Source organism: Meles meles, chromosome X, assembly GCF_922984935.1.
Source record: "Meles meles chromosome X, mMelMel3.1 paternal haplotype, whole genome shotgun sequence".
NCBI lineage: Eukaryota > Metazoa > Chordata > Mammalia > Carnivora > Mustelidae > Meles > Meles meles.
This window is the reverse complement of record NC_060087.1, coordinates 85,328,276-85,354,930: the sequence shown is the minus strand read 5'-3', so window position 1 is coordinate 85,354,930 and position 26,655 is coordinate 85,328,276. Positions and strand designations below refer to the sequence as shown.

General features: G+C 39.4%; 1 protein-coding gene across 2 annotated transcripts in view; it reads right to left on the bottom strand.

Annotated features, from left to right (window-relative positions):
• Positions 1-9,179: 9,179 nt before the first annotated feature.
• LOC123934513 overlaps positions 9,180-26,655 on the bottom strand; it is a 43,610-nt gene continuing 26,134 nt past the window's right edge. The window contains exons 3-6 of one of the 2 annotated variants that reach the window (XM_045994662.1): positions 12,108-12,265; positions 10,234-10,323; positions 9,662-9,762; positions 9,180-9,267 (exon numbers count right to left, since the gene is read on the bottom strand). In XM_045994662.1, coding sequence (XP_045850618.1) covers positions 9,242-9,267; positions 9,662-9,762; positions 10,234-10,323; positions 12,108-12,265 — 375 coding nt within the window. In that variant the 3' untranslated portion in view covers positions 9,180-9,241. The other variant, XM_045994661.1, reaches the window with a different exon arrangement.

The window sequence follows — 26,655 nt, the reverse complement described above, 5'->3', positions numbered from 1 at the left end:
CCATAAGAGGGGAGCCTGGGTGGCTCAGTCGTTAAGCATCTGCCTTCGGTTCAGGTCATGATCCCAGGGTCCTGGAATCAAGCCCCACATCGAGTTCCCTGCTTAGGGGGAAGCCTGCTTCTCCCTCACCCACTCCCCCTGCTTGTGTTCACTCTCTCACTTTGTCTCTCTCTGTCAAATAAATAAATAAAATCTTTTTTAAAAAGTCCATAAGAAAGTGAGAGTCTGTGGTATTTGAACTTAGACCTCTCCCTACCTTCTCACTCCCAGGTCAGGGAGGCAATAAACCGCACTCCTAACCATCAGTGAAGAACATAGAGCATCCTCTTCCTACAGCACCCAGGTATGGATCTTTCTTCCTGGGATTAGGAGGATATCAGCATTTCTCATCCTGCCCTAACTACTGATATTGTAAGGTTAAGCTCCAGGTGAGTGCATTTGAGAGGTGAGTGCTCTCTCCTTCCAGCAAGCCCCCCACTGATAGAATGGAGGCTGTCCTGTAAGTGTGACATCACTGAGAATACTGGGGCCCTATTCCTTCCTGGCTTAGCTCATAAGGTATGGTTTCACACTGTGAGAAGCAAGCTGAGAAGACCTCAGGCTGCTGTTTCCTCCCTACCTCCACTGAGAGGGCATTCTTGAAAATAATAGATGAATCAGTCAGCCATTAGAGGAGCCTAACATCTGGGTCCCGTCAAGGCTGTGGCCTTTGTAAGTACTCCTCAGTTCCCCACCCCACCCTTAGGTGTGACACGATGGCTAGTGGAGCTTGGAGTTGGATATTTCCCTTCCTCCAGATCAGTTGGTCTGTGGTAAAATTCTAGTAGTTTAGGCTCCTTGAAAGTTTCTCTTGAGTGGAAAGCCTTCTTAGGAAGACTAGAGTGTTCCAGATGTATTTGAATACAGTGACTTTTCCCCTCCCTATGTCAGAAACATGAAGGAATTTTCTAGAGTATTCACTGTGAGAAACTCATAGGGCTCCTGGAGGTAAAACTCATAAAAGTGTGGGAACACCCTCCTAAGACCTGCCTATCTGGAGTTTTAACTCCCAGATTTGTCCCCATTGACCTTCTGGCAATTTGTCAATTGTAGTTTAGCTTTTTCTAATAATTCAACATCAAAAGAATAAAATACTTAGAAATAAATTTAATAAGGGAAGTACAAAATTTATACTCTGAATACTGTAAAATATTATTGAAAGAAATTAAAGAAGATGGGGCATGTGCCTGGCTCAGTAAGAAGAGCATGCAGCTCTTGATCTTGGGGTTGGGAGTTTGAGCCCCATGTTGGGTGTAGCGATTACTAAAAAAATAACATAAACCTTGGGATGTCTAGCTAGCTCTGTCAGTAGAGCATGTGACTCTTGATCTCAGGATCATGAGTTCAATCCCCATGTTGGTCATAGAGCTTACTTTAAAAAAAAGAAGCAATTAAATCAAAAGAATTTCGTGTTCATGAATTGAGAAATTTAATATCATTAAAATGGCCATACTCCCCAAATTGATCTACAGTTTCAGTGCAATCCCTTTCAGAACGCCATCTGATTTCTTTGTAGAAATTGATGGAATGATTCTAAAATTCATATGGCATTGCAAGGGATTCTAAATAGCCAAAACAATCTTGGAAAAGAATAAAGTACATCAACTCTCATTTCCTGGTTTTGAAACTTACTACACAAAGCAATGGTAATCAAGACAGTATGATACTGGAACAAGGTAGACATATAGGTGAGTGGGATTGAATCAAGAGTCTAGAAATAAAACCATGTGTCAACTGACTTTCAATAAAGGTACCAGGATCATTCAATGGAAAAAAATCATCCTTTCACAAATAGTGCTGGAACAACTAGATAGCTATAGTTAACTAATGATATTAGATCTCTACCTCACACTGTATACAAAAAAATTAACTAAAAATAAATCAGAGACCTAAATGTAAAAACTAAAATAATAAAACCATTAGAAAAAAAGCATAGGGGCCACCTGGGTGGCTCAGCCAGTTAAGCATCTTCAAATAAATAAAAATCTTAAGGAAAAAAAGCTTAGGGATAAATATTCATGACCTTTGATATGACAACGAGTTCTTAGATATGACACCAAAAACGTGACCACCACCAACAAAAAACTACATTGAGCTTCATCAGGGACACCTGGGTGGCTCAGTGGGTTAAGCGTCTGCCTTCTGCTTAGGTCATGATCCCAGTGTCCCGGGATCAAGTCAGGCTCCCTGCTCAGTGAAGAGCCTGCTTCTCCCTCTCCCACTGCTGCTCCCCCTGTTTGGGCTCTCTGTGTCTGTCTTTACTTTCTGTCAAATAAATAAATAAAATCTTAAAACACAACAACAACAACAAAAATTGAACTTCATCAAAACTAAATTCTTTTGAGCATCAAAGTGCACCATCAGGAATGTGAAAAGACAACTCACAGAATGGGAGAAAATATGTACAAATCATATATCTGATAAGGAGCCTGTACCCAGAATAAATAAAAACTTACAGCTCAATAATAAAGAGGCAGATATCCCAATTTAAAAGTGGGCAAAAGATTTGAATAGACATTTCTCCAAGTAAGATACACAAATGGCCGATAAACACAGGAAGAGATGTTCAACGTCATTAGTCAATAGGGAAATGCAGATAAAAACCACACTGAGATACCATTTCATCTCTGTTAAAATGGCTAGAATCAAAAAGACATAATAAAAAGTGTTGTTAAGGATATGGGGATATTGGAACCCTTACACACTGCTGATTGGAATGTCAAATGGTCAACCAGTTTGGAAAACAGTATGGTGGTTCCTGAAACAATTAAGCATAGAGTTACTGTATGACTCAGTAATTCAATTCCTAGATATCTATCCAAGAGAAACAAGAACATGTGTCTTTATAAAACCTGTTCATAGTAGCACTATTCATAATAAGCAAAAGATGGCAACAGCCCCAATATCCATCAATGGATTAATGGATAAACAAAATGTGTCATATCCATTCAATAGAATATTGTTTAGCCATAAAAAGAAAGAAGACCTACTTGTTACACAATTGATGAAACTTGAAAATATATGCTAAGTGAAGAAGCCAATCACAAAATATTATTTTATATGAGCACACTCTTATTAATTGTCCAAGAGAGGAAAATCTGTAGACACAGAAAGATTAGTGTTTGCTTAGACCTGGAGGGTTGGAGGCATGGGGAATGGGGCATAGCTAAGGGTATGGTGTTTGGTTTTGACTTGAAAATGTTCTAAAATTAACTATGGTGACAGTTGCAAATAACTGAAGAGAGTAAAAATCATTGAATTGTACATTTTAATTGGGTAAATTGTATGGTATGTGAATTATATCTCAATAAAGTTGTTTTAAAAAAAAGAAGTAACATCTCTGAGATGGATGAGTAGAGGTTATCCATGCTAAGTGTGTGAAGAGTGATTGAGAGAATGTTTCAGTCAGGGAGAACTGTGGGATCCAAGATCAGGACTCAAAAGGGCATGGAGCTTTGAAGAAACAATGGGAATCTTTAAGCACGATGCTGTTGTTATTGTTGTTACTATTTATTAAATACCAGCTGTTGCAGAGTAGAGATTAAAAGCAAGAGCTTTGAACTTAGGCAGGCATTTCATTTAATACCTGGGTTATCTTGACCAAGACACTTAATTTCTCTTAGCTTCACTTTCCTTTTTTATTAAATAGTGGGCTAACGACTGATGCAGTCACTCTGGAAAACAGTATGGAGTTCCCTCCGAAAGTTAAACATAGAACTACCCTATAACCCAGGAATTACACTACTACATATTTGTCCAAAGGATACAAAAATACTTATTTGAAGGACTCCAATGTTTATAGCAACCCTATCAAAAATAATTAAATTATGGAAGGAGCCCAGATGTCCATCAACTGATGAATGAATAAAGAAGATGTGGTATAGGTATACAATGGACTATTACTCAGCCATCAAAAAGAATGAAATCTTGTCATTTGCAATGACATGGAAAGTCAGTCAGAGAAAGACAAATACCGTATGATTTCACTCATATGTGGAATTTAAGAGACAAAACAGATGAACATAGGGGAAGGGAAAGAAAAATGAGATAAAAAGAGAGGTAGGCAAAGCATAAGAGACTCTTAAATAAAGGGAGCCTGGGTGGCTCAGTTAGTTAAGTGTCTGACTCTTGATTTCAGCTCAGGTCATGATCTCAAGGCCCTGGATTTGAGCCCCAAGTCCGGGTTGGTGCTTAGCACAGAGTCTGCTGGAAAATCCCACTCCATCTGCCTCTGTTCCTCCCCCTGCTCGCTCTATCTTTCTCTGTCTCAAATAAATATTTTTTAAAAAGAGACTCTTAAATATAGAGAACAAACAGGGTTGCTAGAGGGGAGGTATGTGGGTGTTGCTAGAGGGGAGGTATATGGGGGTATGGGTTAATGGGTGATGGGCATTAAGGAGGGCACTTGTGATGAGCACTCCGTGTTATATGGAAGTGATGAGTCACTAAATTCTACTCCTGAAACCGATAATAAACTCTATGTTAACTAACTTGAATTTAAATAAAATCTTAGAAGAGAAAAAATAGTAGGCTAATGATACAATACCTGGAAAAGGACTAAAAGTTCATTGAAGGGAAAAAGGACTCTGTACATTCAAGAAAATATTTTGACAGTTACAAAGCAAGGATAATAGAATTATCCATTAGGAGAAAATTTTTAAAATATTTATTTCTTAAACAACCAGATAGCAGAAGGTATGGTGAGATATCAAAATGCCACTTAAAAATGATCATTCCCTTTAGTCAGCTAAAGGTAATTTATTATTTAATTATTTGTGGGGAGGGTATGTATTTGTGTATATATATTTTTATACTATAACTCTTGTCTTTCATTTTTCTTTTAATCATAGCTGGTTAATGTGTAGTACATATGGATCTGCCTTATTCCTTTAAAGATTCCTTACCCACACTATACTGAAAATATTGATGGGGGGTACAGGCAACATATTTGAATAGACATTTCTCAAAGTAAAATATAAAAATGGCCAATAAGCACACAAAAAGATGCTCCATACCCAACTAAATTATCCATCCAATGGTTCAGCTGTTTTTGCTAATGCTCTTGCAAAATGCTGGTGTCAGAGTATCAAATAACTGCTTTTGGGCACTGTTATGAGAGGCCTCACCCTCCATCAACCTTAACCCTACGTTGAACTTTCATTGTAGAGGGAACAGATCAGCTTTTCTCTTGGCTTTTGCCTTTTCCTTTCATAGAGGTGTGGTGACTATGTGTGTATGGGATCTGGGGCTAATACACACTCTCCTGTCAGTTTCTCAGTGAAAAATTTTGCATAAGATTACTCCTTCATTAGCATCATGATAAATCATCTTGCTCCTTTTATTTCGTTCATCATGGTAACTATGCCTTATTGTAACTTTAAAATTCCTCATAGACTATTTACTTTAGTTTCTTAGTTTCTCTTCAGTTTATTAGGATTCATTCAAAATCCTATGTATTAAGTAAAAGTTGGAAAGTTACAAACACCCTGTTTGCACTCAGCCATATAATGCATTATCTGCTTTATTTAACTTGGAATTATAAATCCAAATTTGTGCTGTTAGGAAAGGCTTACCATTCACATTAGGATTTATTGCACAGAGAAAACTGTTACTGGGAGTCAATCCGCATTGGATCTTGATCATCCCTGCACATTTTTATTGCATATACAAAGAATGTAAGACCCTGATCACTCTTTATGCAGGCAGGCCATGTCTCAGAGTTGTGTTTTCAACAAGTAACTTTGATAAATGAGGTAACATCTTTCCCTGGATACAGAGTAGGCTTGCTTCTGTTTACAATGAAAGAAAAGAATTCTCCAAGCACAGGGTTTCTTTCCTGTTACACAATGCCCTGCATGTGCAGACATCCATAAAAGGGCCTGTGTCACCCCATAGGACTTGAGGATCATGGAGAACTAATACAAACCAACATGAAGTTCTGGCTATGGCTCTTACCATGAGTAATAATGTCCTTTGTCTTTGATCCAGGACTCTAGTGTCTTCTGCCAGTATCCATTAAACAATAGGAGGTTAACTTGTTGAATTTACGTAGGGTAAAATCTCAGATCACCTAATTCTTTTTTTTAAGATTTTATTTATTTACTTGACAGACAGAGATCACAAGTAGGCAGAGAGGTGGGCAGAGAGAGAGGAGGAAGCAGGCTCCCCGCTGAGCAGAGAGCCCAATGGACCCTGAGATCATGACCTGAGCGGAAGGCAGAGGCTTTAACCCACTGAGCCACCCAGGCACCCCAGATCATCTAATTCTTGACAAGTTCCAGGTATTACCCCTAAATCAGTTATGTTAGTTCAATGTTTCCCACTAGGATGATTTTTGCTGTCTGTGTACTGCCTGTGCTCTTAGTATTGTGTTTTACTTCATGTCTGTCTTCAAATTGACTTGATGACTTAATTTGAATACTTTTTGGGGAAGGAAACTTTATACTGCGCTAGATCTACACTATCATCATTTGCCTGCAATAGACCATTTATTAATGCACATTCAAATAAACACATGAATATCACAACATATTGGGGTGCTATCTAAAATCATCCCCACCCACCATCAGGCCCTCTAATTAAATCCCAAGCTGATTGCATCCACAGGAGTAGTGGCAGGAACAAACTATCCCAACCAATGTTTTTAGTTAGTCCACTTTGAGGTCTTATCTTCTCTCCCATAAAAAGTTCTCGTCAAGCCCCCTTGTGAAGGAAAAAAGGGAGAAACTAAGTCTAGTGCTCTGACCTGCTACAGGGACAGTCGTCATCCTCCAGGTAAGTGTGTCCAGGACAATTTGGCCACCAGCCTCAGAGAATCTGGTGCCTGCTGCAGGCTGGAGCAGAGAAACCAAAATCAAGAGAAATGTAACTTGGGTGAGCCTTTCCACATACTACTAGCACTGCCCCTCTGAGCACCGGGGGCGGGGGGTGGAGTGGGTAGGATAGGGTGGGGGGGTGGATTCACCCTGTCTTGTCAAACTGGCAATGAGCTGCTGCAAGCTTATCTCACTCCAGTAAGAATCCAGCCTGACCAGCATCCATCAGGCTGTTGCAGCCTTGAAGAATAGTCTGGAGTCAGGAATTGACCCGAAAAGAGTATCAGAGAAAAAAATAAAATAACACACAACTGGAAAAACTATGCGCCATTGATATATATCGGTAGATACATATATAGATATATAGATTTGGGCTTCAATAGCACTTTTGCATTTCCAAGTGAGGAGGGCAGTATCCCCAAATCTGACTTGAACCTCCCTTTAAAATTTGCACAGGTCTAGAGGCATCCGTTGAACTGGCAAAGAGGGCTGCCACCAGTCATCTGGGAGAGATCACTCACCCTAAGGAAACTGTCAGAAGATAAAACCATAATCTTTAGACTCAAAGAGAAGCAATTCTGACTAAAGCATAATGTCTGTTACTCAAACTTGCCTTCTGGTCCAATCCCCAAATTGACCCATTGTGTCAGTCTTATGGGGGAAGTTCGGGCCTATGGCTAAAATTCCCCAAACTGTCGAGATATCTGTAAAATATCATGGCCCAAGTTGCCCTGCATAACTATCTATCTAAACTGAAAAAATGGACATTCTCCCCACTTCTGTAGGTCAGTCTGAGGATTCACCCAACTGGGCTTCACTATTTGAGAAATCCAGAAGATCATGAGCAGATAGGTAGGGGCCTGGATGAAGGGGACAAACTACCCAATATACATGATAATAACAAGGGGAGAAGAAAGGGAGGTGGCGCAGGCACCACAGGAAAGAAACAATGGGGCACCCACCTAACAGCTGCCTGGATTTATTCTTTTTTTTTAACGGTTTTATTTATTTATTTGACAGAGAGAGAGAGATCACAAGCAGGCAGAGAGGCAGAGAGAGAGGGGGAAGCAGGCTTCCCGCTAAGCAAAGAACCCGATAGGGGCTCGATGCGGGGCTCGATGCAGGACTCGATGCAGGACTCGATCCCAGGACCCTGGGATCATGACCTGAGCCAAAGGCAGAGGCTTAACCCACTGAGCCACCCAGGCGCCCCTGCCTGGATTTACTCTTAAGCTTGGGTAAGAACTACTTTATCCATCATCCCAAATAGCTGATACAAATCCCTTGGGAGTTGGGATCCTACATGGGCAGATGGGGGAAATAACCTGTTAAAATAGAGCACACAGTCATTACCTTATTTGGTCCTCACATGATCCCTTAGGGATTATTATCTCTATTTTATGGATGAGAAGAGATATAAAAAACTTACTTTTCTAGCTAAATGGTGGTCTGGTGGTAACCTGGAGTTCACGTTTGCTTCTAAAATTCTGTCAACATATATTAATTGCCCCAGTACCTTTAGAAATAAATTGATTGAGTCCTGTAGATCACTTTTTTGTTATAAAACTTTTATTATTTTAGCAATAATGTATATACATTCTAGGAATAAGGAAAAACACAAATAAGCAGGATAAAAAATTAATCATAATCCTACCACTGACTACACTTTTTGTCTTTCATCCTTCACAATTTTTTTCTGTGCATATATGTAATATACAGATGCAGTCTTCCTTTCAAAAATATGACATTTACATATTACTTAGTAACTTTTTTCCATTTTATATCCTGTTAGGAACCTCTTTTTGTACAAATGAGTAAAGCTCTCCTAAAGACAGAGACTTGTATATTGGTTCAAAATATGATAAACAATGAGATGCAGATTAACAAGATACATCTAAAATCACTAACAGCAACAAGTTAAAAGTAGAAAGATGGACAAAGGTATATCAGGAAAATGCAAATCAAAAGAAAGCTATATGACAATGTTAATATCAAAAAATTAAAATCAAGGCAAACTACATTAAATAGGGATAAGGATGGTTTCGGTTAACCTTCCAACGCATGACTATAAGTTTGTTTCTTACTCTCCTTATCTCATCTATTTCATTCACTTCTCTGAACATGTCTTCCTTGCTTAAATGCCTGTTGTGTATATCTTCTTTAAATTCCTGAAGAGACTGAATCAGCCTCTCTCTAAAAGTTCCTTCTGTTTTTTCCTCCTCCTCTGGCTCTTCTTCCTCCTCTGGCTTTTCCTCAGGCTTTGGCTCTTCCTCAAGCTTTGGTTCACTCTCATTTTCTGGTTTTCCTTCAATTTTTTGACAGGGTTTCATCTTGTGAGTTTCTCTTTCTTCCTTCTTTCCTTTCCTCTTCCTTTCTTTTTTCCTGCTTTATTCCTCTTTGAATACAATTACTTCTAGAAAGCAAGGTGATCTTAAGTCAAAGGCTCGGTGAATGAACCACTGCTCTGACAGAAGTCTCAGCATTTACTTTCTTCGATTCAGAGCTATCATTAAATATCTTCCACTTGAGAGACTTAATTAGCAATCAGGGCTTCTTTGAGTCTGAGGTTCTAACCTCCACGTTCCACCTCCTTACCTCTCTCTCCTCCCTCCCTCCAGCCTTTTTCAAGGCCCTCCCCAACAATTTCTCCGCACAAGGCAAAACGCAAGATCCTCCTAGAACGGAATAGGTAGAGAGAACAGGCGGGGATGGGAGTGGGGGTGGGGTAGGACTGGGGAGCCCACAACCTCTGTCCTACTCTCGCCCCACTCCACCTCAGGGGTCTTTAAAATATTCCCCTCACCTACCTGTACTGATCCAATCGGTTTCTTCCCCCCCCCCCCCCTTTTCTAGCCTTGTGTAGTGCTCAGAACGACAGACCTGCAGACCTGCGGACAAACGGGAAACGCTAGGGGAAGAGGGAGGGTTGGAGAAAAGGGGGAGGGTGGGGGAAGGGCGAGCGTTTGGTGGGTCCACCCGCACCTCGTAACTCTTTCCTCATTAAGGTATTTGGTTATGAAAACTTCCCCACTTTCTGTTTCTCCCACTTCTCCCCTCGCCCCACAGTGCAAGTTAGCTCGAATTTCCCATCAGACAGGGAGTAGGAAAAACAGATTATTTCCAAACTATCTTTAAGACTGAGGCGCGGGTTGGCGGGGGAGGGTAGGTCTTGGGAAAGTGGTCTGAAGTGGCAGAGGATGATTATTTTTTAAACAATAACGGGTCTCCTTGTCCTTCTCCTTGGACTCCTAGTCCCTTTCCCAAGGGTCATCATTCCCTGCAGACTTGGAGGAGGGCGGTGGAGGGATGGTTTTGACCAGGGCTCCCTCTCAAGTTTCTGCCCTATGCCACTCCCACCCTAGAAATCCCCAAGCAGTACCTATTTTGACACCAACACTGCAAAATTCCGAGAAGTTGGCTCCTCTTCTCCCTGGCGTCAGGCTCCACCGTCTGCACTGCTAAAGAAAACCTGGTACCCAGACGGGAACAAGGAACAGACTAGCAGGACTTCTGCACACGTCGACTCCTGGTCACGTGAGATGTACGTCACCAGTGAGCTCCAGGTCCCCAATCTCCACTCCCACCAAAAGCGCGGCAGAAGTGGGCCCGCCTATCCCCCCCACCCCCCAATACATCTGGCTTGTCATTCTTTGTTATTGTTGCCTATCCCGGAGGGTAAAATGTTATTCGTCTTTCTGTGACTACTAGGGAGGGGCTGCATCTTTTTTTCTGGAGCTACTAAACTTTTCTATTTCTTTTAAGAATTGTCACTTCGGGGGCGCCTGGGTGGCTCAGTGGGTTAAAGCCTCTGCCTTTCGCTCAGGTCATGATCCCAGGGTCCTGGGATCGAGCCCCGCATCGGGCTCTCTGCTTGGCAGGGAGCCTGCTTCCTCCTCTCTCTCTCTCTCTCTCTCTCTCTCTCTCTCTCTGCCTGCCTCTCTGCCTACTTGTGATCTCTGTCTGTCAAATGTATAAATAAAATCTTAAAAAAAAAAAAAAAAGAATTGTCACTTCGGTGCCTTCAGCTCTCAGGACAGAACTCCTACATCCATCGCCCCTCCCCTAGACTCCATTTCATCTGCAGTCTGGTTCCTGGCTGTTGTGGAACAGGGTGGGTTTGGCAGCGGGGTGTGTTAAAAAAAAAAAAAAAAAGAGCCTGGGACAGGAGTGACATTTTTAAATTTAGTTTTCACTTTATTCTCAATACTTGTACATTCTTTTCTTAAACAAAAGTAACATTTTTGTTATAGTCAGAAAAGACAAAAGCAAAGTTACTTTAGTTAAATGACTTAGCACAGGTACAGTCCTAAGAATAGTTCCCTGGCCTATTGTAAATGTTTTAAAAGTGCAAGCTATTTCTTTAAAAAAAATTTTTTTAAATAAAAGTGCAAGCTATTATTATAATTATATTGGGATTTCATTTGGGGAAAATGATACAAAACTTTTTTTAAGATTTTATTTATTTTTTTGACAGAGAGAGCACAAACAGAGGAAATGGCAGGCAGAGGGAGAGGAAGAAGCAGGCTCCTGTTGAGCACAGAACCTAATGTGGGTTTTGATCACAGATGCCTGGGACCATGACCTGAGCTGAATGAAGGCAGAAGCTTAACCCTCTGAGCTACCCAGGCACCCTGATATAAAACTTTTTAAAAAAGAAAATAATGTTTCACTTCCAAGTCCTGATGGTGGTATTTCCCAGGCAGCTGTACTGCCTGCAGAATCGTCAACTGTCAGGTACACATTATGATCCCAAGTTTCCTCATGTAAAAGGACATAATAGGGGTACACCTCATAGAACTGACTTTTGGGAATTCTAAATGATACCTGTCTCATATTATCTTCAACAGATACAGATTACCTTTCAGCCTCACTTCAGTCTTTAGTGTAAGTCACAAATTTGCCAATACAAATTACATAGTTCTCAGAGGCAACATTTAAAAGATAACAGGAGACATACATGTATTTTTGTTTTGAATAAGTTCGAGTGCCCCTTTGTGAGGCAGAATAAAGAGCTCAACAGATTTTGTAGAAAGAAAAAAACCATCACCCCATGTTGTTTTTATTTCACTTGCCCTTCTGTCACATTTTTTTTCTATCTTCTGGGAAGCATGTGTATTTCAGTAACAGAAAACCCAAGATAAAATGGTTCGGACCTGCCAAACAGAATACTGGTGTGACAGATGTTAGTACCAGTGCCAGACCTAGATTGTGTGACCCTTAGTAAGTCACTCTCCCTGTACTGGCCTTACCTACCAAACAGGAGAGCACAGGCAAGCTCTCAGAACTTTAGAAAGAAGCTCGTGATTGGTAAAACATTTCAATATATTGTCCATAGAAAAACTGAAACATCCTGAATAGCAGCTGCTTTCCTTTGGCTTGATGAAAATAGTTCCAGAAATCCTTAGAATGTTCTGAAAAGGGAAAGATGCTTTACTGCCATTATCTCATTTTATATTCTCAAACAAACCAACCACAAGGAAGATATTTTCATTTCTATTTTATATAATTCATTTCCATTATGTATATATATATATATATATATATATATATACACTTCCTATTCTAAACAAAGAATTAAAAAAAATATGCCCAAAGGCGTTGTCTCCTTATATCTGAGCAGAAAAGGCCTCAGCCCAAGGACTCACTTTTAGAGGGTCAGCATCTGACCCTCTTCTGGATGGCTTCTTCCCCAGGTAGTGAAGAGTCAGTGGGGCAAGATGTGTTTACCTGGAGCCTTCATTTATTTCCTTCTAGACCACATTCTAGATACCTAAAACCCTAGAATATCCTGCCCAAAGGACCCGGAGCCCAAATCCAAGTCCCACTTGTGCCTCTCCTCTAAGTCTATCCTGAGAGTGGGTCACATTCCCTGTGGGTTCACACTAAAGGTAGAATCAATGAGATAGCTGAAAAGGCTCCTTCACAAGAGGTTATTTCAAGGAATCTAAAGGAAAGCGTGGATGGACAGGCCAACAGAAACTCAGAGAAGTCAATGACCAGTTAGCCCAAAATAGAGAAAGCTTCAAGCAGGGAAAAAAAACAAACAAACAAAAACAAAAAACGAAAAACCAACCAACTAAACAAACAAACAACAAAAAAAACTTGACCTGACACTCAGAGGGTAGGCAGGACCTAGATGGGGGATGGGCAGGAAAGAATAGCAGTTGGGCTGCACCTAGGCCCTGTGGCCTTATCATCACCCTGACCTGTCTCATGCTGCCTTGTTGGGTAGAAGTCCTCTTGCTCCTCCTTGGGGGGGGGGGGGGGTTAATTCTATTGCCAGTGGCTATTATCTGAAAGCAGGGTCAGTGTAAGGACTTTGTGACATGTTCTGCGCTTATCCCCAAGGATTTTCTCACCTATTTCCAGGTCATGGAATCTGAATTGGTCAGCCTTTCTGGACAGGACTTACTTAAGCAATTGCTAAGTATTTGAAATACACATTCTCTTGAGCCTATAAAGCCATTTTTAGGTACCCATCCTAAGAAAATATTTAATGGTAGTCACAATGATTTACCACACCAAAGTTCATAGATCTGAATTCCTAGCATCAGTCCTTTGACTTGGACTTGGATATACAAAGAGAAGACCCAGGTGAAAAGCAGCAATGAAGGAACACAGAGAGAGAACTGTTCTAGGCAATAGCGGATATGCACCCAAGCATGTGCACGTGCACATTCACACACATGTGTGTACATTCTCATGAGCCATGGATTCTCCCAGATTATTTAGATAGGGGATAAAGAAGGCAAACGTCATGGATTCTGTTAAAACAATTCAAACTACACCAATGGTATGTACCATTTAGAAATGGAAAGTAAACATTATATTATGCATACATATAAATTTAAAAAGGCAAATTGAAAGTTAAGATATCTAGAACTACATTTCTGTCACAACATACATATATTTATTTGGGAGCATTTAAAATATGAGCATATAATTAAATTGCACCATAACATACTTATAGTCCACAAAATTAATTCCTATAAAATTTCAGGTTGTGTTATTGAGAGATGAATGAATGATGTGAGGCTGTTTGGTTAGCTGGGTGCACAACCTAAATCCCTCAGGGACTCCACTGAGTTCTGAGGCCACCTTGTAACAGTTGTTTACTCTATACTGGTGCTTAAATGTCATCCTTCCATTTCTGCCTTTCCCCATACCCCATCACCCACCATATTATATCCAATGCCATCTTATTGTGGGGTCTTATTGTGTTTCTATATCATAGTAGAATTGTGAATGAATATACACTGAACTATTCCCACAGGATATATGAGAATGAGCATTTAATATAAAGGCAACTTTTACTTTCTAAGTGTTGTGTTTATATATTTAAAATTTATCTTTAATAGTCATGTATTAATTAATCATATTCAGAAAAATGAGAGAAACCTTTGTAAACATACAGAAGAAATAAAATACCTTGTCAAACATAGTTTATTGAAATGGAAGTGTTTTTATAACATATTGGTGTGTGAAAAAGGCAGGTTACAAAATATAACTTGCAGAGGATTTAATTTTAAAAATTAATATGTGTGTAGCTACTTATATGTATGTATGCATAGCAAATATTATGGAACAATATACACCAAAATATTAAAAGTGGGTATGATTGGATGATTGTTGGGCTTATGGGTGATTTGTGCTCTCTTTTTATATACTTCTTTGTGGATTCTTTTACATTTTCTCATTGGGGTGTGTAACTTCTATAATAAAGAGTAGTCTGCAAACAGTATAATCTTATTTAATAGCACATATTTCACATATGTACTTCTGTAGTGGAGTAGGATCTGATTTAAGAGCTCCACTACCTTTTTAAGTTCCTTGCAGTGACTGAATTCTTCATATTTGGTTCTCTTGTCTTGTTTGTGACTAGTATGCATTAAAATGAGACTCTTCTTATTTTTCTGACTATGCCTTCTCCAATCTAAGTTTGAGATAGTCAAGCTGTAACACTAGTCATACATAGGAAAGGGAGGAATCTCTTCCCTAAATTTTACCTGGTGAGAAACCTTTCTTTCTAAGATAATGTTTTGCCAGGAAGAGTAATATTGTTAGCAATAATATATTTTAAAAAAGTTTATTTTAAAAGATTTTATTTATTTATTTGAGAGAGAGAGACACAATGAGAGAGGGGACATAAGCATGGGGAGTGGGAGAGAGATAAGCAGGCCTCCCGCTGAGCAGGCAGCCTGATTTGGGGCTGGATCCCAGGACCCTGGGATCATGACCTGAGCTGAAGGCAGCCGCTTAATGACTGAGCCACCCAGGCACCCAGCGATAATATATTTTAAGCAGATTATAAAATAGTTTTAGTTACTAGTTCACCAATTCAATTCTTTTTTCTTTTTTTAAGTAGGCTCCACGCCCAATGTGGAGCCCAGAACAGGGCTAGAACTCACAACCCTGAGATCAAGACCTGGGCTGAGATCAAGAGTCAGACTCTTAACTGACTGAGCCACCCAGGCGCTGCACCCCCCAACTCGGAACTCAATTCTTTTAGAAATACACATGAAGAGAAAAAGAAAATATTTTATTTCTGGCTCTGCTTGACAAATAGCATTTACCTATAGTTCCCTGACTTTTTTTCCAGTGAAAATTCTTTACTTTTACAAATAAACACAATAAATGTTATTATTTAAAAGCAGTCTATAAAACAATGTGTATAAAATTATCTTAGTCATATTCAAAAATACATATAGAAGGAAACCCCTCAAAAATCTACACTTAATTTCATTTATCTGATGACTCACATTTATCTTATTCCCTCATTATCAGTAAATATTAATTAGGTGCTTACTAGGTATTGTCAACCCAAATCCACAGGTCTCTTCCAGACTTTTCTTCTCAATTATCATCCCTGATTGGATGTGTTAGTGCAATGGAGTTGCATCTGGCTGGATTCTAAAGTCAGCATATCAAGTGAAATCCCACCTAGTCAAATTTACCTATGAAATATTTAGATCCTTACTTCATAGCATATTAACATAAGTTGCAATGTTAGTGGGGGAAAAAATCATAACAAAGTATTTAATCTTATCAGTATGTAAGTTTTATGAGAATATGGATTTTTAAAATTTTATGTCTATAATTCTTATATATTTTCCAAATTTGTTTCAATTTATCTGGATTACACACAAAAAACAATGAAATACATATTTTTAAGATAACTCAACCTATTCTTACTGTATTTCATCATGTTAAAATTAGCAGTAATTAAGTCAATTCTCTGTTGCTTAATATTCAGGTTTCCTCTCTATATTTTTTTCTATCATAAGCCAAGCCATCACTGAAATCTTTGCACAAAATCATAGTTGTTCCCTAAGGACAAATTTCAAGAATTGAAATTGCTACGTCTAAAAGTTTGAAAAATCTTATGAATTTTAAATGTATATTGCGAAAGGGCCTACAAGTTAATTTAACCAATTTACAAGTGTACGGACAGTCCATGTGAATAACCTCACATAAAATAGATAGTATGAATTAAAAAAAAAATTCCTCAGTTTGACAGGTGAATAAGAATGAAGTTTTTTTCATTTGTATATTTTGACCACTAGGGAGTCTGAAAAACTTATACTTGGTTCTCCACACAGATGTCTTCTTTGTTCAATAACTTTTTTATGTCTTTTCACCAGTTTTCAGGTAGTGATAACTACGGTTATTTTGTTCAGTTTTTTTAAAGAACATTTTATTACAGAAAACTATTGTTTCAGTTAGTCTCATTGGTTATAAGGAATAGATACTTAGGCTAGCTCAGCTGAAGCAGGATCCATGGTGAGTATTTATGGGGCAGTAAATAGCACTATGATGCTAAGGGAATCTGAGAACAAACAGCCAGTTTCCAGTGGACCTCTAGGCGCCAGGACCAAGCACACTATAGTGCTCTGCCATTAACTTGGCTCAGCTGCTGTCTCATTCTCCCTTCCTCTAATATCCCCTTCCCCTTTCTGTGTCTTGGCTCTACCTAATAGTTTCAGCTTCCTCATAATGTCACCCTGCTCATGTATTAGGCTTTCTCAGGTTCCTACGGTACAACACTTTCCCCACAAAATTTCATGTACCTCACTAGCCCCAAACATGCACAAACTTGTTTAGAATTTTAAGCCATCCATAGACTTCCTGGGTTGAGAACACTTGGTCTAGGTTAATTGATACAGTCAGTGAATGGGGGATGCCTGGGTAGCTCAGTTGGTTAAGCCTCTGACTCTTGATGACTCTTGATTTTGTCTCAGGTCATGATCTCAGGGTTGTGAGCTCAATCCTCCATCAGGTTCTGTATTGGGTATGGAGCCTGCTTAAAGATTTTCTCTCTCCCTCTCCCTCCGCATGCCCGCCCTCTTAAGAAAAGAATTTTATATGGTTAGTGGTTGAGAGTTGTTTAAACACTGGCCTAAGCCTGGCTGAGGTGCCACCATGGTGGGGATGGAATGGCAGGCAGCAACCCTAAAGCAAGGCTAGGCTAGAGTTCCCTGCAGATACGGAGGCCACAGGTGAGACGCCTAGCAGGCTTCATCCTTCTAAGAGAACAAAACTGAAATAATCATTTGTGAAGATTAAAAACTCTTGGAAGTGAAGGGGTGCCTGGGTGGCTCAGTCTGTTAAGTGTCTGCCTTCAGCTTGGGTCATGATCTCAGGATCCTGGGATGGAGCCCTGCATCGGGCTCTCTGCTAAGGAGGAAGCCTGATTCTGCTGCTCCCCCTGCTTGTACTCTGTCTCACCCACTCTCTCTCTCAAATAAATAAATAAAATATTTTTTAAAACCCTCTCAGAAGTGGAAACATTAGATCATTTCCCTAAAACAGGACAAAAAAAGACACTTAAGCTCTATAGACATTAATTTACTGAACATGTACAATGTTGATTTGTTTTTGAAAAATTTAGGTTTAAAATTGTCAAACTAATTAGTCTGTATTTTCAAAAACAATATTTAGGAAACATTATTAGAAAATTTTCTAATTGACAAATACAAACATGACCAAGTTATGAAGGATTTCCTATTTAATACAAAATTTATTTTTTTAACTCTAAATTACTTTTCTCCACAAAGAGTCATACTGTCTTAAACATTGTGAACAATTAGCTCTTTCATTTGTAGCTGATGCAAAATATTTTCAATTGGTTATAAGTTAATTTACTCAAATAACAAGGCACTCCTACGAAAAGAGAAATCCTGGGATATTTAGTCTCTTCCTCACACAAAATGTAAGTATTGTATTTCTATAATGTAAAAAAAACAAAGAACTTTAAATTAAAAAAGAAAATGGAACAGAAAAGTACACAGAAGAAAAGTTAATGTTCCACTTTCCACTCCAGCCTCCTTTCCTGATACCTAACTTTATGTCCATTTAGGTGCAAGCAAGGGCGTCAGGAGAAAAATAACAACAAGGGTGAGAGGACACCAGGAGAAGCAACTGGTTGGAGGGCAGGGGAAACGAGGAAAAGGCTAACTAATTCCACAAGAATTGCAAATGGACAGTGACTCCAAGAGAAAATGCTGCCTCTTGCTGATGATTAGAGAAAGCCAAAGACTCTACCTGGCCTCCTGAAATGCCAAAGTGGAAAAAGAGACATTCCAGATCCAGTTTGACAGGAGGAGGAGGGGATGAAGGTTTCCCACTGTCCTGCCTGAGTGGAAGGGAGGACTGGAAGTCTATACCCTACTGTGACGTGGCTGTCACATGACTGGAGTCTATCTGGGCCCAAGTCCCTTTCTTTTTTTGTATCCTGAGTAATGACTCCTGTTGCAGAGGAGGAAAAACTTCAAGTCAATGAATGGGGGCAAAACAATTGTCCAGGAATGCCCTGGATTTGTGTTCTGACTTGAGCTGGCTGGGCTAACTCTGGCACCAGGATGGCTGGCAGATGAAGGCAGAACCACCAATTGGGACAGTCTTCGTTCTTGACACCCCCTTCTTACCCAGAGTCCTGTGGGTTGTCCTGGGGGCAAGCAGTATATGAATACAGATACACAGGTACACTCTGGAAAGCTTTCAACGTACACAAGCCCCGCTCCCTGTGTCCCATGCCCTTTTGGTGCAAAACATTTTGGTAATAGAGGTGTGGAAATGAACCCGAGCAGAAGGCAATAGAGAGACTCAGAAGGTAAAAGTTCTGTTTCAAGTAGTATACCCTCTTCCACCATTGTGGGTATTTAAAAGACCAGGAATACTGGAGGCAGAGGGTGGCTTTGGAGAAAGAAGGAATATAAAGAGTGACAAAGCTGGGACACAAGGTGCTGGGAGCTGAGGGGCGAGTGGAAGGTCTGCAGCGAGCTCTTGGCAGCAGCTGCCAGGGATCCTCCCACCCCGTTCCTCTGCAGGTCAGCGGGTCAGGGCTGCGCGCCTCCCAGCAAGAATGCGTACCTGAAAGGGGGAGGAGACTACAAGGATAGGCCCAGGTCGGTGCGAGGAACAGTGGTGGAAGTGGGAACACACCCTTTCTAGGGCTCCCCTCCGGGTCTTCCCTTTTGGCAATAAGTCCTGGGTAAGGTATCTACAGGAAAGATGGTGAGCTTCAGAGGAGGGAGGAAAGAGGAGCGAGCGGGGAGGGTGAGTGGAGGAGGGGCTGTGACTGGTTGCCTACTAGAAGGCGCAAGAGTCCTCTCAGGTGGGAAAAATAGAATTAAAAAAAAAAAAACCCTCCTGATATCAGAACCCTGAAAGGCACTAGTAGGGTCCCTGTCCTGGGTCCTAATCTTTCCATTCAGTCCTTTCGTTTGTTTGCCTTTTGTCTCCTAGGAGTAATGGAGTCTAAAGAAAACAAGCGGGCGGATCCGGGGAGGGATTTCAACATGGAAAACGTCCTCCAGGAAAGAAAAGAAAAGGGAAGAAGGAGGAAAACAGGTCTCTCTGCAGAATGGAAAGGAAGCCGCCCCCCCACCCCCCACCCCCATGAGAGGGAATGAAGGCAAAGAGCCTGAAGGCAATAATGGAGTTGGGCTCCACTTTCCCCGGGTTTTAGAAGAGGAGTGCCCAACAGTCGTGTCAATAACATCAACATGGTAGATGTCGATGTAGATGACATGGAATGGTTCACGGAAGGGATGAGAGAATTAAACTCAGGTAAACAAAGTTAAGGTAGAGTCCACATGGCCTTAATGAGACTAATTTCAGCATCACCACCATGATGAGTTTTTCTTTATGCTTTAAAAACTAAGGTTTACTCTGGAGTTAATACTTTTCAAGTATTGTTTTCTGTTTCTTCACCTTTTCTTTCTTTTCTTTTTTTGAAGATTTTATTTATTTATTTGATAGACAGAGATCACAAGTAGGCAGAGAGGCAGGCAGAGAGAGAGGAGGAAGCAGGCTCCCCATGGAGCAGAGAGCCCAATGTGGGGCTTGATCCCAGGACCCTGGGATCATGACCTGAGCCGAAGGCAGAGGCTTTAACCCACTGAGCCACCCAGGGGCCCCCTTTCACCTTTTCTTGATACAATTTTGCTGATTCAATTACCTCAGAGCTTTTAGTATTGCCAACTTCTATTTGAATATTGCATTCTGAGTAAATCAACAAGTCTTTGTCAGCAGAGGTGTTTCACACATTTGAATAGAAAGATGGTCACTATTTGTTTATTTGAGTATAGGTGACACACAATATTACATTTGTTTCAGGTGTACCACTCATTATTGATTTTATTTTAAGATTTTATTTATTTATTTGACAGAGAGAGACATAGAAAGAGAGGGAACACAAGCAGAGGGAGAGGGAGAGGCAGGCCTCCCGCAGAGCAGGGAGCCCAAAGAGGAACTCAATCGGATCATGACCTGAGCCAAAGGCAGCCACTTAATGACTGAGCCACCCAGGTGCCCCTCATTATGGATTTTAAAATGAAAAAGTTACAGAGCAATGTGTAAATTTATTGCTACTTATTTTTCAATTATGTATTATATATATGAACAATCTTAAATATATCTACTAAAATGGGGCTGTTTATATGTCATACTTATAGATGATTTAAAATTTTTTGTCTTTCATACTTTCCAAGAATTTGTGTATATTACTCATATCCTTAAATATAATAAAAATAGTTAAAGTAATGTGTCAATCAGCTTTTTTAGTGCCATTTAATAAAAACTTGTTGAACGAATTAAAAAAGTACATTTCAAGTTATTTTTTTAAGAATTTCTTACTTAGCAATATAACTCCAGTATTTATTACCATAACTTTAAAGGGTCACCCTTGTCACCTGTGAAAACGGAATACTATTTGCCTCCCAGAGCTGCTGAGTAAATCAGATGAGGTACTGAATATGTGAACTGTGTTGACTTAGACCCTGCCCCATGTGCTTGCCTTTTCAGAACTGCAAACCCCAGAGATACTCAGGGAGGGCTGAGAGATATCTAGCCTGTACCCAGGAACAAGTTCAGGTAGCTGAAAAGTGGGTGCCACCCTTCCCTGGATTCTGCCATGTCTTCTAGACTCTACTGTCACCTCTCCTTCATCTTTTTCCATCTGTTGACAGTGGTTGATGTTGGGGTCTTCAAGGTGACAAAACCCCACTGATTTCTATGAGATCATTGTCACACTTATGAAGGGGAGGTACCACACAAATGTGCCTCAGTAATTAAATATCTTAGTCAAGATCTTAGTAAAAATAGGCCTTTTCTGTTTTACTTACGAGTCCTCTGCTCTCCAGAGACTCAGACATGATTCCATTGGGATGGAGAGTGTTGGGTCAACACATGAATATGAGACTTCATTAATAAAGTAAAAGATGAGGGGCGCCTGGGTGGCTCAGTGGGTTAAGCCTCTGCCTTTCGCTCAGGTCATGATCCCAGGATCCTGGGATCGAGCCCCGCATCGGGCTCTCTGCTTGGCAGGGGGCCTGCTTCCTCCTCCTCCTCTCTCTCTCTCTCTACGCCTGCCTCTCTCCCTACTTGTGATCTCTATCTGTCAAATAAATAAATAAATAAAATTTAAAAAAAATAATAAAGTAAAAGATGAATAAAGTAAAATGATAGCTTAAACAATTGGAGCCAGTCATTTATTATCTTAATTATAATAAAGACTACATTGATTTTCTATATATTTTAGTAGTGGAAATTTCAAGAATAACACAAGATTGGCTTTTTATGCCTCCCACGTTCTTGCCACAGTTGACTTCTGGGCAGATCCACCCCCTAGGGCAACAGGCATACATGAAGTATATAAATTACAGGCATTTTCACCTTCTTACATCAAAGCAGAGTAACACCCCCAAAACCTGATCTTGTCCCTACATGAAGGAGTTTAAAATATTTTATAAGATTAAAAAATCCATAAAAATGTTATCAATTAATCCTCCGCAAAATTGTGTCATTCTTAACAAGTAGAGTTTCTTAATCGACCTTACATTCCTAGCGCCTATTGTAATATTTGACACATTGTAAATGTTGAATAAATGTTCACTATGCACATTATGATTCTGTGGGGATCCTTGTCCTTGATCCAGTTCTAACTCTTAACCAAAGAACAGCAAGTAAGTAATTTTATTTCTCTAGAGGCCAACTTGCATTTCTTAAGGAGCCCAGTAGGGTCTGGATGGCATGCCAAATTAAAACATGAATAAAATTTAATTTGATTTGCAAATGAAATGTGTCACATAGACTGCCTGCTTTAGAATTTTCTCTCTCTCTCTTGCTAACAATGTAGACTTTAGCACCCCTTCCTATATTCCATGATTTAAACACACTTCTAACTGGGCCCCGAAACATACATTCTTATCATGCTCCTCTGAGAGAATCTTATGTGGACTAACACTGGAGAACCATAGTAGTGCAGTAGAAATACAATTATATTGAGTATTGACTTAGTCCATTTGGGTTGCAATAACAAAAGTACCATAGACTGGGTGGCTTAAATAACAGAAAATTATTTCTCGTAGTACTGGATGCTGGGAAGTCCAAGATAAGGCCCTGCCGTCTTGATTTGACATCTGGTGAGGGTCCATTTCATGTTTCAAGTCTCCTTGCTTTCCATATCACATAAAGAGCAAGGGAGCATGCAGAGGCCTCCTTTATAGGGGCACCAATCCCATTCACAAGAGGTCCACCCTCAGGACCTAATCACTTCCCAAAGGCCCAACCCCTAATTACTACCAAGGTGGGGATTAACTTTCAACATATTAATTTGGCAGGGGGACACATTTAGTCTATGGTAAGTACAAATATGCCTAGAAAAAGACTGCACGGAAATACCTCAAAATGTCAGAGATCCTAGCAATGCAAACATCACATGACCTAAATTGTCTTATTCTATTGTTAGTATCTGTTTTTTAAAAAAATCATTCAACATTTTTCATATTAGAAAACATAAAATATGTATGTAGATTATATGTGATGGTTTTATTTTTTTCTCAAAAAAAACTGTTTCTGAATCAATGGTATATGTTGCTGATGCTGCAATCTAATAATCAAGAAAGTTAGGTGTATAAATATATAGAGAAGTGTGCATATACAAATACAAAGAGACCTAAAGAAATTCACCACTGGTGATATTTGGAATGGATGTGTAATTGAAGGCAAAATTTTTGTTGTATGTACTTCAATGTCAGGTTCTTATATTTTATTTTATTCTGCAGTTCCAATCTTATTGCAATTAAAACAATTCTGACTATATGTCATCACATTAGTTTGGAATATGCAGAAAATAATGGTAATAATAACAATATTCATAATGCAAAAAAAGCATTTGACAGAGTACAACATCTATTCATGAAGTAACTCTCAACAGAGTAGGTTTAGAAGGAGCATACCTCAACATAAAAAAGGCCATATATGAAAAACCCACAGCTAATATCATCCTCAATGGGCAAAAACTGAGAGCTTTTCCTCTACAGTCAGGAACAAGACAGGGATGTCCAGTCTCATCGCTGTTCTTTTTAACATAGAACTGAAAGTCCTAGCCACAGTAATCCAAATATAATGAGAAATAAAAGGCATCCAAATCAGCAAGGAAGAAGTAAAACTTCCACTATCTCCAGACGACATGATACTCTATATAGAAAACCCAAAAGACTCCACCAAAAAACTGCTAGAACTTACCAACAGATTCAGTAAAGCTGCAGGATATAAAATCAATGTACAGAAATCTGTTGCATTTCTACACACTAATAATGAAGCAGCAGAAAGAGAAATTAAGGGAATCAATCCCATTTACAATTGCACCCAAAACAATAAGATACCTAGTAACAAACTTAACCAAAGAGGTGAAAAAACTGTATTCTGAAAACTATAAAACACTGATGAAAGAGACTGAAAAAGACCCAAAGAAATAGAAAGACATTCCATGTTCATGTATTGGAAGAAGGAAGAACAAATGTTAAACTATCTACACCACCCAAAGCAATTTACATATTTAACACAATCCCTATCAACATAGCAACACCAACAAACAATCCTAAAATTTGTATGGAACCAAAAAGTACCCTGAATAGCCAAAGTTATCTTGAAAAAGAAAAGCAAAGCTGGAGGCATCAGAATTCCAGACTTCAAGTTATATCACAAAGCTGTACTGATCAAAACAGTATGGTACGGGCGAAAAATAGACACATTGATCAATAGAACAGAACAGAAAACCCAGAACTGAAGTCACAACTATATGGTCAATTAATCTTTGACAAAGTAGGAAGAATATGCAATGGAAAAAAGACAGTCCCATCAACAAATGGTGTTAGGAAAAATGGACAGCTACATGCAAAAGAAAAGCTACATGAAAAAGAAAAGTTGTCAAATTGAACAACTTTCCACTTTCTTATGCCATACACAAAAATGAATTGAAAATGGATGCAAGATGTAAATGTGACACAGGAAACCATCAAAATCCTAGAGAATAACAAAGGCAGTAACCTCTTTGATATTGGACAGAGCAACTTCTTTCTAGATATATTTCCTGAGGCAAGGAAAACAAAAGCAAAAATAAACATTGGGACTTCATCAAAATAAGAAGCTTCTGCACAGTGAAGGAAACAACAAAACTAAAAGCCGACCTACAGAATGGGAGATGATATTTGCAAATGACATATCTGATAAAGACTTAGTATACAAACAATATAAAGAACTTCTAGGGGTGTCTGGGTGGCTCATTTGTTAAGCGTCTGCCTTCTGCTCAGGTCATGATCCCAGGGTCCTGGCATCGAGGCCCACTCAGGCTTCCTGCTCTGTGAATAGCCTGCTTCTCCCTCTCTCATTCACCCTGCTTGCGTTCCCTTTCTCTCTCTCTCTCTCTCTCTCTCTCTCACTCTGTGTGTGTGTGTCAAATAATTAAAAAAAAAGAATTTCTACAACTCAATACCCTAAAAATGAATAATCCAATTAGAAAGTGGGGAGAATATTTATCCCAAAGATACAGATGTAGTGAAAAGAAGGGCCATCTGTACCTCAATATTTATAGCAGCAATGGCCACGGTGGCCAAACTGTGGAAAGAACCAAGATGCCCTTCAACAGACAAATGGATAAGGAAGATGAGGTCCATATACACGATGGAGTATTATGCCTCCATCAAAAAGGATGAATACCCAACTTTTGTAGCAACATGGATGGGACTGGAAGAGATTATGCTGAATGAAATGAGTCAAGCAGAGGGAGTCAATTATCATACGGTTTCCCTTATTTGTGGAGCATAACAAAGAACATGGAGGACATGGGGAGATGGAGAGGAGAAGGGAGTTGAGGGAAATTGGAAGGGGAGGTGAACCATGAGAGATTATGGATTCTGAAACAACCTGAAGGTTTTAAAGGGGCGGGGGTGGGAGGTTGTGGGAGCCAGGTGGTGGGTATTATGGAGGGCACGTATTGCATGGAGCACTGGGTGTGGTGCAAAAACAATGAATTCTGTTATGCTGAAAAGAAATTTAAAAAAATAAAATTAAATTAAATTAAGTAAAAAAAAACTATAAAGCTGATAAACATAGTGTATCAATAGTAATTATGTCCTATAATGTGTCTGCTGAAACTTGTTTCCAAGATCTTTTTTTAACTTTAAGACAAAAAACAAATATGAAGTTGAGTTAATTAGTGGATAATTCTTGGATCTCTATATAATATCCAAATAAGCATAGTTTTATTTCTTTTTAATTTTGGGGGGGTGTAAAAAAAAAGAAAATGGGGAGAAAACATGAATAGAAATTTCCCCAAAGAAGACAACCAGGGACCTACAGACACATGAAAAGATATTCAACATCACTTATCATCAGGGAAATTCAAATCAAAGCCACAATGAGGGATTACCTCACACTTGTTAGAATGGCTAAAATCAACAATACAAGGAAGAACAGATATTGGTGAGGACAAGATGAAAGGGAAAGGGCACCCTCTTGTAATGTTGGTAGGAATGCAAGCTGGCGCAACCACTCTGGAAAACAGTATGGAGTTTCCTGAGAAAGTTAAAAATAGAACTACCCTACGATCCAGCAATTGTACTGCTAGGTATGTACCCAAAGAATATAAAAATGCTAATTCAAGGGGATACATGCACCCCAAAGCATATAGAAGCATTATCTACAATAGCCAAATTATGGAAATAGCCCAAATGCTATTAACTGATGAATGGATAAAGAAGATGAGGTGTATGTATATAATAGAATATTACTCAGCCAGAGAAAATAATGACATACTGCCATTTGCAAGGACATGGATGGATCCAGAGAGTACAATGCTAACCAAAGTAAGTCAGTCAGAGAAAGACAAATACCATATGATTTCATTCATATGTGGAATTTAAGAAACAAAACAAATGAACAAAGGAAAAAAGAGAGAGACAAACCAATCATATGATACCTGTCAAGAAAGAGGCTCTTAACTATAGAGAACAAACTG